General features: G+C 46.8%; 1 protein-coding gene across 27 annotated transcripts in view; it reads right to left on the bottom strand.

Annotated features, from left to right (window-relative positions):
* CAMTA1 (calmodulin binding transcription activator 1) overlaps positions 1 to 13,665 on the bottom strand; it is an 866,060-nt gene that overhangs the window by 440,515 nt on the left and 411,880 nt on the right. For all 27 annotated transcript variants that reach the window (XM_021097504.1, XM_021097510.1, XM_021097514.1 and 24 more), the window contains one exon: positions 1,319 to 1,454. In XM_021097504.1, the coding sequence (XP_020953163.1) occupies positions 1,319 to 1,454 (136 nt within the window). The remainder of the gene's footprint in view (positions 1 to 1,318; positions 1,455 to 13,665) is intronic.

The following is a 13,665-nucleotide window of genomic DNA, read 5'->3' as shown; positions in this document are numbered from 1 at the left end:
CCGATCTGTCTGCACAAGCACCAGGCATGGTCCTGGGGCCAGAGCAGCACCTTCCGCGAGCTGCGCTTTGACGTTTCCCACAGCTGCTGCTCCCACACTGTGCAAACCCTGAGACCAGGAGGCTGGCATTTCTCTCGCCCCGGCTCTTCCTTGTTCATCATCATAAAGCATTGTTATTAGGTGTTTAAAAAAAACCACAAAAGCATAAAACAAAAGTTATCCCTCTCTGTGGGGTCATATAATAAAAGCCACTGGATGCTATTTTTAACACAGCCATAAAAGCACGTGATTCACGGCGACGAAGTCCTGAGGACCAAGTACGTCAGGAAGAACCTCAGCGTGGAGAGCGAGCCGTTGAGCTGGAGTGGGTCCCGGCCATCAATCCCGCCACCCTGGAGGCCCCAACATGCCAGCACGCCCGGGGAGCCCCCTCGCGGATGGGCCGGAAGCACCAAGGGCATCCCAGCCCGCTGCTCAGCCCCTGGCCCAAGGCAGCAGTGGCCACACCTACTCCCGGGGTGAGGTCCTCTGCAAGGCCCGGCGGTTGGCCAACTCCCAGGCAAAGACGCGCCACCACTTCCGGTCTCTCCCCCACCCACGTGATGCACGGCCCAGGCCCTCACACCCGGGGAAGAGGACCCGGGCAGGTCTCTGCGGCTGCCCAAGGGTGAGAGCCCACAGTGTCACGACGACACTGCGGAAATCAGACCGCACCCCGTCCTCCCCCAGGATCCAGTGTGGGGTTGGCACAGCATTCCCAGAGGCTTCCGCAGCACCCGCCTCCACCCCGACCCTGCAACGCACCTTGTTAGCCCATCTCATCATCCTTAACACCTGCAAGCGCCCTGAGGGTGCAACACCCAGAGGGAAGAGGAGGGGTGTCTGTAGAAGGAGGGACGCCAGGCTCCCCGCTGGGCATCACCAGCTCCCAGGGGGCCCGCTCATCAGGGGCAGCCCTGGCCACCTGGAGAGGGAGGGTCCTTACACAGCCCTCCCTCCCCTCACACCTGCAAACTCTCAAGGCACCAGGGGCTCCCTGGGATCTGCACCACACGAGATTCTGCAGGAACCTGGTCAACCCCAATCTACGCATGAATGACTCCTGGGAAACAGGGGCGAGTTAGTTAAATCCCGTTTCACAGAAAACTGAAATGGAGACCACAGGGTACAAAGGTAGGAAAAAAGACAAAGAAACGAAAAACAGCAGGGTCTTGGCAAACAGAAATCCTTTTTGACAAGAGGTGACTGGCATCAAATGCCATCCAAGGCAGCCCGGAAATGAGGTCTGTGAAACAAGGGAGCCTCGTCTGTGTTTTACCTCGACTCCCTGGACCTTCAGTTTCATGTGGTCCTCTCGGGTCGTCTTCCCGTCTTTCCTCTTTTTCCAGCAATACCCATCTTTCCTGTATTTCACTTTCTTCCTGTTGTAGAGTATCATTGAGCCATTCTGCGGCCTGGAAACAACAAACGGTTAAGTTACCAAGAGAACCAAACAGAAGAAAAATGTATGAAGAAAGATACCGCAGACCAGGAAAAGTCTCTACAGAAAAGCAGTATTCCACATTTGCTGGAACATAATTTTTCACCTTTTATTGCAGCTCCCTGGATTAACCGTGTTTTATGGCCAGCCAAAATTTGCTTGTGGATTTGGTACCTAATGAATTAAATGTGTCAATGATAGGCTTAAAAAACATCCCCTTAGTAATATCCACCATCTAATCAGGATATACGATGTGGGGGCCTGAGCGCCGCGCTGAAAAGGAGGAAAAACAGAAGGAAAGCAAAAAGAGCCGGGGGTGTCGTGGCAGCCTGTGATACCGTATCTCTGGTAGAAAGATTTTCTACCCGTCTTTTCATCCATCACCCCACATTAGGAGATAAATAAGTTCAGCGCAGATTCTCGATGCGTACGTTAAAAACAGACCAATGGAAGCACGAGCTGCTGAGGCCCAAATACCCTTGATTCACTGCCTGCGTTCAGACCACTGCTGGATGCGGGAGAGCCTTGCAGCTAAGTATCTGATTCTTTCCCATTTGGGCTTCCGCTGTCAGAGGGCTCAACCGCACCAGGTAAATCTGTCTATTTGGTCCACGATCACCGTATCTTAGAAAAATTGTTGTCTGCTGGCTAAATGCTAAGAGTGGGATGGCCATTCTCTGAGCCGTTTAAGAAGAACAAAGAGAATTTTGAGTCTCCTAAAAGAGGTCCAGCATCGACCACAAAGGGCACTGGATGTTTACGCTCATCTCCGTAGCTGCAGCTGAGACATATTTTGCTTGTGACACCTTTGTTCAGATGCTTTGTCTTGTTTGTGTCTGGACAAAGAACTAGACTCCCCTGGCAGCCAAGGGCAAGGGCAAGTTTCTGCAGGTGCAGGCAGGTCCGGCCTCCAAGGAAGACTCCCCTGAAAGCTAGAGACCAGGGCGCACCAGCACAGAGAAGAGGGAAGACCAGGGACTAGGGTGCCCGTGTTCCACCTTCCCGCCCCTGCCGAGGGGAGAGAGCTCTGGACACAAACAAGACAAAAGCAAGTGGCTGCTTCTGATGCAACGTGGCTTCTGTTCCTCTGTGGCTGCAGAGGTGAGAAAACACACAGCCAGCCTCCCCAGGACCTGGGGCAAGAGCCCCATCCCCGGCTTTTCTTCTCCATTGAACTAGGGGCTGTTTCACCATTGGGCACAGGATGCTGGCTATGGGTAGCTTCCTATTCCATTGTCTGCAGGGAAGAAAACAAATCACGCTAGGGTGACAGCAGCTAATTGTAGTTCCCACCCAGCCGGGCTGTGTCATTCAGCAGCAAGGTGATGACTAAACAGCAATTCCACTGGAAATTATAGACTTTGAGCCGCGACTCCCAACACTTCATTGTTTGCCGATCACCATGCAATTGGTTTGTGTCAGTGTTTGTTTCCTCTCTAAGTCTGCGCCGACTAAAACAATTGGGAAACAGCTCCGTACACTTGTCACAACCTGTCACCTGATGGGATCTGTCTCACGCTTACGAGTCTGCACTGAAAACCCTGCCTTTCTCTTCCATTTCAGAATGGCAGGTGGGCCAGAAGACAGGCCCGCCTGTGCTAGCCCCCTTCCGCTTCAGCACCGTCAAGGTCCCGGCTCCCAATCTTCAGAGCGCCGTGCCCTTAGAAGTGCCCCAGGTCCTAACGGCCATGCTTAGGCCACCGCCCAAGGAATAAGCAAAGGAAGATATCCCAGTAAATGGACGGGCTCTGCTTGTCTCGGCCCCTCCAAACAGGAATGAAGACACCAAACAGGAATGCAAGGACCCCCCGGTCCCAGAATACTCATCTGTTGAAGGAGATGCAACATTAATCCCATCCAGCTTCTCATGAGCTAAGGCGGGGATGTGAAGTGCTCTGCCCTCTTGTCCTTTCTAAACCTGGTCAATGGACCTCAGCAGTGTCTTCAGGACAGCCGTCCTCAGATCACAAACGCTATGACCCAGAGAGCGGATGCCTCCCAACATCATCACATCCATGGTCAGAATCACACCTGCACCCACCCAAGGAAATGCATCTTCCTCTGGGGTACCCCGCTTTGGCATTCGGGGAGTGCCAGATGCCCTGTCATCTGACACTTGCAGCAGAACATAATGCTACAGGGAAGCGAGGTGTCCAACTTAAACAGCCTTAATAAATGGACTCATCATTTTAACCTGCAATAATGTTGGTTAAACCTGATAGTGTTGAATCCACCACTTTGATTTTATTAGGACTTGCTCTGCTCCATGCGATGGGGGGAGGTCCCTCTCCCCACAATGCACAGGTTCTAAGGACAGTGAAGGGAAAGCCTGAAGGGCTGCAGAGGGCCCCCCAGTGTGAAGGAAGGAGGCTGCACTCCCTCCCAGAATATAATCCAGAGCAAGTCGGAGCAGGTGGGAGGAATCCAAGGAGGGAGGAAGGGCTGGAGTGCTGCTCTGGGAAGAAAGAGGGGTCGGGGGCTAGACCCCAGGAGAGAGGGCCTGTCAGAGGAGAGCCTTGGTAAGTTTCTTGATATGTAGCATGAAAGTGCTAAGTACAGGTAGCACCCACCTGAGAAGAGCAAAGAATTGGGAATGGAGTTGAGGACAGAGGGTAATGGCACCTGCAAAGAGGAGGCACAGCAGTCCCGCAACCTGATGCCACCAACTCCCAGTTAGTTCTGAAGCTGGAAGGAGTGCGCCACGTGTGGTCTGCATCTACCTTTATTTCTCTGTCTACATCTATATCTGCATGAATGCACTTGTATCTACATCTCCATCCACGTCTCCACCTCTGTCCCCGTCTACATCTCCACCCATGTCTCCATCTCTGTCCACATCTCCATCTCCCTTCACGTCTCCATCTCCGTTCACATCTACATACATCTCCTCCCACATCTCCATCTCCATCCACGTCTACACCTCCACCCATGTCTTCATCTCCATCCACGTCTCCATCTCCATCCACGTCCACATCTATATACATCTCCGTCCACGTCTCCATCTCCATTTATGTATCTACATTTCCATCCACATCTCCATCTCTGTCCATGTCTCCATTTCCGTCCACTTCTCCATCTCCATCCACATCTACATCTCTGTCCACTTCTCCATCTCCATCTATGTATCTACATTTCCGTCCACATCTCCATCTCCATCCACATCTATATCTTCATCCACGTCTCCATCTCCATCCATGTCTCCATCTCCATCCAGGCCTATATCTCCATCCATGTCTCCATCTCCATCTATGTATCTACATCTCCATCCACATCTCCATCTCCATATACGTCAGCATCTCATTTACATCCCCATCCATGTCTACATCTCTGTTCATGTCTACCTCTCCATCCACGTCTATATCTCCATCTATATCCACATCTATGTTGGTGTCTGGACCTAGATCCACATCTACATCTGTGTCTACATCTATTTCTATATCTACATGTCTACACCTAGGTCTACATCTGTATCTATGTCTACATCTCCATCTGTGTCTATATCCATGTCTGTATCGACACCCATATCTCTGTTTACACCTACGTCCACATCTACATCCATGTCTGTATCTCCATCTCCATCTACGTCTACATCTTTGTCTCTGTCTACATCTGTATCTATATCTCCATCCATGTCTACATCTCCATCTATGTCTATATCCCTGTCTATATCGACACCCATATCTCTGTTTACACCTACATCCACATCTACATCCATGTCTGTATCTCCATCTCCATCTATGTCTACATCTGTGTCTATATCTCCATCCATGTCTATATCTACCCCTGCATCTATACCTGTGTCTGTGTCTGGACCTAGATCTACATTTATATCTACATCTATTTCTATACTTATACTTGCATCTACCATCTACATGTTTTCATCCTCACAGCAATGCTGTGAGGTAATTATTATTACCATCCCCAATGTTGAGGAAATCAAGCCTTTCCAGCTGAAAGGTATCTGAGCAGGATTCACTTGGAGTCAGTCAGAACCCAGAGCTTCACCTGGGGCCAGTCCAGGTTTGAATCCCAGTTCTTCTCAACTGACTGGGTGAACTCTGATGCCCCCAAGGCACCCCACCCAACAGCTGGAGATTTGGTGGGTGGATTCCATGCTTCCTCACCTCCTAGTCTCCTGAGACCTCCTTGCCCCGTGGTTAGGATAACTCTGGGCGCTCTGCATGGTCTCCCAGAGTGTAAGTTCCAGTTGCCCGAAGTGGTGACTTGTTGGGGAGAAGTACCCTTTTATCTCCATTTCCTCTAACTTTCATACTTCCCTACTGGTGCTTCCTGGGCCCATCTCTCAAATAAACTACTTGTACTGAAATCCTCATCTCTGGGACTCCTTTTGAGAAAAGCCAAGCTAAAGCTCAAAGTCTAAGAGTACCTCAGGAAAAGAGTCCAAGTCCTCCATTGCAGCAGTGAGAGGAATGCCAAGGGGAAGAGGGTGACCAACCAGGAGCTTCATTCTAACCAGGGAGGTTTCCAGGCAAGAAACCTTTTAATCTGGGAAACTAATAGCCAGCAAAACCAATAATGCTCAGTGCCATAGAGTAAAAAGATCATGGGATCGATAGAAAAACTACTACAAATTATACGAGTAAAAAAGGAGGCATAAATGAAAATACATAATCAATAAAATATATATATAATAGCTTAATGTGTATGATATACACACACCCACATATACACACACACAAATAAAACAGAAGGAATCACAGAGGACTCCCATTTACTAGCGAGAAAAAGAAAACTAAATACCTAGGCATAAATTTAGTAAGAAATTCTCAAAATCTAAGGAAAAAAACTATAAATATATAAAAGACACAAAAGTAGTTTTGAATAATAAATGAAAAAGCATAACATGTTCTTGGTTAGGAAGAGTTAGGATCATAAAAATGTCAATCTTCCCAAAGTTAATTTATCAACATAATACAATAGCAACAAGAAGCCCTACAGAATATTTTTCTGCATCTAGAAAAATGTCTCATTGGGAGGGGGGAAAAAAACAGCGAGCATAGCCAGAAAAACTCCAATAAAGAGGACCAAGGTATAGGTAGAGCTTAGCCCTATCAGCTATTAACACATTCTATAAAGCCTCTATATTTTTTAAAGTATGGAATTACCATACAAATAAATAAACAATGGAATAGAATAGAGAATCCAGAAATACTCTCACTTACATAGATAAATTTAATTTAGAATAAAGGAGTCATCTCAAGCCAATGGGGAAAGAGGACTGGCTTTTTAATAAGTGATGCTGGCATGTGGAAAAAAGATAAAATTGAATCTATCTTTCTCATCATACAGCAGCATAAATTCCAAATGGACCAGAGATTTAAAGGCAATAAAGAAAATCGTACATTACTCTAGAAAAAAGTGCCCATGAATTTCTCTAACCTGAAACTGGAGAAGACTTTCCTAATCATGATCAAAAATTCAGCAACAAGGTGTAAAAGACAGGTACAGCTGATCACATAAAAATACAGCTGCCAGACTGTTTGCTGAAGTGGCTAAGTGATTTAAGTTCCCACTAGAAACATAGGACAGTTCCAATTCTCCACATCCTTCCCAACACTTGGCATTGTCTGTCTTTTGGATCATAACCATTCTAGTGGGTCTGTGGTAGGGTTTTCATTTGCATTTCCCTAATGACTAACGATGCTGAGCATCTTTTCATGTCCTTATTAGCAATTCATGTAATTTCTTTGGTAAAAATGTCTATTTTAATCTTTTGCCCATTTTTAATTGAGTGCTTTGTCTTCTTTTTGAGTTGTAAGAGTTATTTACATAAAATCTGGTTACAAGCCCTTCGTCAGATATATGATTTGCAAATATTTTCTCCCAGTCTATGACTTTTCTTTTTAATTGTTCTTGTAAAGAAAAGGGTTTCACTTTTGCTGAAGTCCAAAGTATCAACTTTTTTCTTTTATGAATCACGATTTTAATGCCATACTTAAGAATTTTTTGCCTAGCCCAAGGCTGCAAAAGTCTTCCCTTGCATTTTCTTCTAAGAGTTTCCTAATTTCAGCTCTTACATTTAAGCCTATGATGCATTTGAGTTTATTTTGTGTTTGGTGTGAGGTAAGGAACCTAAGGTGATTTCTGGCACATGGATATCCAATTGCCCCAACACCATTTGTTTTTGTTTTTAAAAAAGGCTCTCCTTGACCCCACTGAATTGCTTTTGTAAATGTTGAAAATAAATTGACCGTAAACATAAGGCTTTGTTTCTGGTCTTTACATTCTATTTTTATCTTCATGTCAATACTATACTGTCTTGACTGCTGCAGCTTTATAGTAAGTTTTGAAGTTAGGGACTATAATTCCTCCACTTTTGTTCTTATTTTTTGAAATCATTTTGGCTATTCTAAGTTCTTTGTACTTCTGTATACATGTTAAGATTAGTTTGTTTGTTTCAATTTGTTGAGACAGAGAACAAACGAGTGGAAAGGGAGAGGTGGGTAGGGGAAATATAAGGATGAGGGATTAGAGGTACAAACCATTAGGTATAAAATAAGCTACAAGGACATACCATACTATAGGCGGAACATAACAAATATTTTGTAACAATTTTAAATGGAGCATAACCTTTACACATTTTGAATCGCTGTATCATACATCTATAATTCATATAACACTATACATCAACTATATTACAATTTTTTTTTCAAAAAAAGATTAGTTTAACAATTTCTGCAACAACAACAACACAAAAGCCTGCTGGGATGTTGCTAAGGATTGTACTGAATTTTGAAATCAATTTGAAAATAATTGCCATCTTAATACTGAATTGTCCAATTTCTTCCAATCGAACATAGAATGTCTCTCCACTTATGTAAATCTTTAGTTTCTCTCAGGAAGGCTTTTGTAGCACAGGTTTTACATTTTGCAGGTTAAATTTATCTAAGTACTTTATTCTTTCTGATGCTAATGTGAATGGAACCACTTTCTTAATTTCATTTTTGGATTATTCATTTCCACTATATAGAAATACAACTGATTTCTTTGTATATTGATCTTGCATCCTATGATCTTGCTAAACTCACTTATTAGTTCTAGTAATTTTTTTTTTTGCAGATCTTCTACATATATGATCAAGTCACTTGTGAATAAATACAGTTTCATGTCTTCCATTCTAGAGACGTCTTTCATTTCTTTTTCTTGCCTTAGTGCGTTGGCTAGAATCTCCAGTACAATGTTGACTAGAAGTGGTGACAATAAGCACCCTTGTCTTGTTCTTCATCTTAGAGGGAAAACACTGTTTCACCATTAAGTAAGATGTGAACTGTGTCAAAGACTTAAAAATCACATAGGAACCAACTTGAAGAGGCTCCCACCAACCAGAGATGGAACAATTTGAACACCAATAGGAATAGTAACTGTGATGAATTAAAACACGTTAAACATATTTAAATCCATAAGTTCATAAATGATCTTAAAGCACAGAAAAACCTAATTATTGTTGGAGGATGCTAGTGGTGCAATATATTATTTTGAAAATGGAAGGAAGGAAGGAAGGAGAAAGAAAGAAAGAAAGAAAGAAAGAAAGAAAGAAAGAAAGAAAGAAAGAAAGACAGACAGACAGACAGGCAGACAGACAAGACAGAGAAGGAAGAATCAGGCATTTACGCTACCTTCCCTGTACAAACTGTTGCTTTGAGTTGGCAAATTACACAAGAGAGGACTTGCTCCATAAAAGTATTCCAGCCAGGGAGTTCCCGTCATGGCTCAATGGTAACAAACCTGACTAGTGTCCATGAGGTTTGCTCCCTGGCACTGTTCAGTGGGTTAAGGATCCAGCGTTGCCGTGAGCTGTGGTGTAGGTCACAGATGGAGCTCAGATCTGGAGCTGCTGTGGCTGTGGTGTCAGCTGGCAGCCATAGCTCTGATTCGACCCCTAGCCTGGAAACTTCCATATGCCTCGGGTGCGGCCCTAAAAAGACGACAAAAAAAAAAAAAAAAAAGTTTTCCAGCCAATAAATGAAGACTTCAGAGAGTTAAACATTTTGCAACCCTCAATGAGTTAATGGATTCTCAACAGTGACTGACTTCACAAAAGCAAGACAACCAGGTAGTATGTGTCTCTGATGAAAGAACACTTTGCTGGAACAAAAAAGCCGGGGCTTGAAGTTACCCAGTGCTCTTGATCTAATTACCACTTTATAAGAGCTACAGAGGCCAGAAGAACAAAGTAAAAATGACGCCATGGGGGCAGAGACAGCAAAATCTAGACTGCAGGAAACTCTACAGGACAAATGACCTGGATTCTTCAACAAATTCAATGAGAAAGAGAGCAGAGTGGGAAGAGTGGGAATATATAGATTAAAAGAGACAAAGCGAGAGATCAGCGAATCACAGTGTGCGAACCTGACTGGGCTACTGAGCCAAACAAACTGTAAAAAATAAAATAAAATAAAATAGGGCATTTGCGAAACAACTGCAATTTTGAACAGTGAGTGGATACTTGATGTTTGGAATTATTAATTTTTAGAATGATAATTGTAGGGCAAAAGTATTTCTTAAAGAGAGAGAGGTGTGTGTATGTATATATATATATATTTTAAATTTATTAGAGATATGTGCTAAAACATTCACTGATGAAATTATGCAGTCCAGGATGTATTTCAAAATAACGTGCGTGATGGGGTTGCGTTTGTGGATGAGACAAGACGGCTGCCTGTTGGCGGTAACTGAAGGTGAGTGATAAGTATACAGAGGTCACTGTACCAGTCTTTCTAGCTTCTCAGATATTTGAAATTTCCCATAAGAAGTTTTCAAACAGAAGACGGTGATAGGATGTGGAGTGAGCTCTAGGTTACATCTTAAATCTTGGCTCAGCTCCTTGCGTGCTGTGTGACCTTGGACGCATGACCTGGTCTCTCTGTTGTAACAGACATAACGGACGCAAGGTGCCCAGCACGCCGCCTGCCCTGGAATACATATTCCTCATGACTAATGATGATGATGAACTTGGCCCCCCTTTGAGGGGGTCCCCCGCAGGAAACAGTGGTGGATGGACTTAGGAAGGAGGGAAACGGTGCCTGTGGATGCAGTTGGAAATCCCACCGATGGGACAGCCTGCCTCTAGACACTTGGGGTACAACATATATATACCCACCACGGCAGCGCAGGATGTGTTTTTCAAATTAGGTAGACGGGTGACGGTTAATAACTGAAAACCAGAGGAGCAATGTGTTTTTAAGCGGTTTGGTGGGTGGATATTCAAGAGGAATTTACGGCGCAACTGGGGGTTGCGGCCGCGATGAAGCTACTCCTACAAGAGAAATCGTCTGGTATTCTTTCTGGCCTGAATCTAACTTTAGAAATCAAGGTACCCCAAACATCTGAGGTTCGTGGTTCTTTCTCTGAGAACCTCTCCACCCACCCGACCCCATCGTTTCTAGGACCCTAACCATCACCTTAAAAGCCCCGCAGACAGCGGAGACTCCGCCCACTGTTCCAGCAACTCCTGGGCTGCCCTGGTGCGGGTGTCTGCAGTCAGTCTGCGGATGGCCCACCAATCCGGCCTGGCCTAGAGGCGGTGGGTTTTGTGCGATGAGTTCTGTTCCGCTTGACCAGCCACTGCTCCATTGAGTTCGTACAGTCTGTTCCTTGCAGCTTCCCCTGGAGAATGGATGACATCCTCCTAGCTCGTCAGACCCCTTGGTGGCTTCTAAACAGTGAGCATCTCCAAAGAACTCCCCTCTCTCTGGCAGGAACCCAAGCCCTGGGCAGGCCCCTCCCTTTCTTTTCCTTGCCTTCGGTCACATCCCTCCCACCCCAAAGCACATGGGAGCGCCTGGCTAGAGGGGAATGCTCTCCCTGCAGTTCCAACGGCCTCTGAGCCCTGACCCCAAATGTAAAACAGGCCCCTGTGACAAGGCCCAGACCGCGGTGTCCTGGAGCCGTGGATGCTGCTTCTGAGGGAGCCTTAAATCTCCGTGCCAGTGGGCAGTTAGGAAATGAGAAGTGCCACCCTTAATTGCAGCCCACATATTTATGCGCCCACACCTTTCTTTCTGATCTTTCCAACACTGAACGACCTGATTTAAATGCATCATTACAAGTACAGAGCCTGAACCAAAATGTCAATAATAAGCTTGACAACAATTACTATGACAACAACAAGAGGCTCCATTTCTCAAGCATTTAAAGGGTGTCAGACACTAGGGAAACCCATTTCTCATCCTAAGGCCACAATGACCTCAGTGGGGGGCGTTGTCACCCTCTTTGTACAGATGAGAAAGACAGAGGCACAGAGAAGGCAGTTAACTTCCCCAAGGTCACACAGCTGGTAAGGACAGAACCCGAGAGCCCCTCCACTGCACCCCTTCCTGGCACCTTGCTATAAATCCCCGGCCCATCCCAGGTGCCCTCTCCCTTTGTCTAATAGCAACGACCCAGGCACTTTCGGAGCCCGCGGGAACCATTCAATGCTTCATACAAAGGAACGATCGTTTGAGGCTGATTTAAATTGTTCCTATAGTTCTTCCTTTTGTTGCAAGGGGAGGAAAGAAATCTGGAAAAGGAATGTCTCCCCTGCTTATCTCCCTCACACACAAACCCGGCGAGAGTGGTAATTGATGGCCCGAGCACAGCAAGGTTGATAGATGCCAAACGGAACCCCATGACGCCGCGGCGACGGCCCACATCTTGCGGGAAGGGGCTGCTTTATTAACTTTCACCCTGGCCTTCTGTCCTGACTGGTTTATAGGGTCTTCGCGATCGGGGGGTGACAAGGAGCAAGAAAGCAGGTGGCGGTGGGGGCCGCTGTCTGTGTCCCGTTTCCCCCCCCCCCCCCCCCCCCCCCCCCCCCCGCCAGTCTGGCCACTCCCAGGCTATTTATGGAACGATCTGGAAGACGGGGCTGTCAGGCCAGCCCGGGCTGCAATCTACCAGATATGAAAACCAATTGCTTTTCATAATAAATTCTAGCTGGAGCCATAGAAACAATAAGGACAGGGAGAAGGTAACACCAATTTGCTTTATTTGATTAGCTCCGTCTTGGGCGGTCCTACCCCGGCTTCTTTTCATCAGAATAAGGGCAAATTGAAAATCGTAAAAGAGGCTTTCTTCTCAGGGAACAAACGACTGGGGAGACCCATGGGCCTAAAAGGCCCTGTGAGCCACGTGGTGGGGGCACCGCGCCGGCCTCTGTGGGGTCAGGAGAGCAGGTCCCAGGAGACCCCGAGCCCGGCCTGAGGACCCCTCCACATCCGCTGTCACTTTCCTGAGTAACGCAGACACACCCCAGTCCCTTGTCTCCACGATCCGCAGTCTCCGTGGAGGACTGAGAGCAGGATGGGGCACCTCAAGCTCCCAGAGCACAGAGGCAGAAGCCAGTGCATGTATCCCAAGGATACTGAGCTGCAGGCTGCTAACCACGGTACTGTTTGGTTACGTTAGGCTCAAGGTCACGGGAAAGAAAAGGCCACCCCGACAACTGGGCGGCAGGCGCAGGAATCACTCCAGAGCATGTCGGCCGGGCCTCCTTCAGGGCTCCGCTCTTGGAGCTCCCAGCGCCCTCCGCTGGAAATTCTATTATGACATTCGGTGATTTATTCAATTAATATTTATTGAGCAGCTATTATGGGCCGGGCAGTGGTGGAAGGTGGCTCCGAGTGCGGGTGGGAACAGAGGGACCAAAGCCCAAACCTTCCTTAAAGCTCAGGGAGGAAGAGCCTGGGGGTGGAGGAAGGGCCGGAAGCATTCGGGGCCACAGGAGCCCACGCTCTGGGGGCAGGAGGAGACTCCAGGAACACGTCCTTTAAAGCTGGCAGTGATGGGTGACAGTGGGGAGACCTCTCCCAGGACGGAGCATCCGAACAGAAGCCTAGACCAAGGCAAGGCCACAACCGTAAGGTCAGGGCCTGAGCTACATGCTTGGGATGTGGCTCTTGGCAGAGGGCAGGTGTCGGAGAGCAGAGGGTGCAGGCGGAAGATGAGGCCAGGGAGCAGGGAAGGCCTGGGTCAGGGTCTTGAAAGAGGCTGGATTTTGTCCTAAGTGTGATGAGAGACACGGATGAATCAGGTAATGACTGAGTTGCCCGCCCTGAAGGAGGAGGGAGGAATCCAGGTTTTTATGCAGATGTGACACAGAGCACAAGACAACATAAATGACCTCTATAGATACAACTTTAGTAAATGCAAGGAAGAAAAAGCGGAGGGTTCCATGAGGGGAG

This window comes from Sus scrofa, chromosome 6, assembly GCF_000003025.6.
Source record: "Sus scrofa isolate TJ Tabasco breed Duroc chromosome 6, Sscrofa11.1, whole genome shotgun sequence".
NCBI lineage: Eukaryota > Metazoa > Chordata > Mammalia > Artiodactyla > Suidae > Sus > Sus scrofa.
This window is presented reverse-complemented; position numbering and strand designations above follow the sequence as displayed.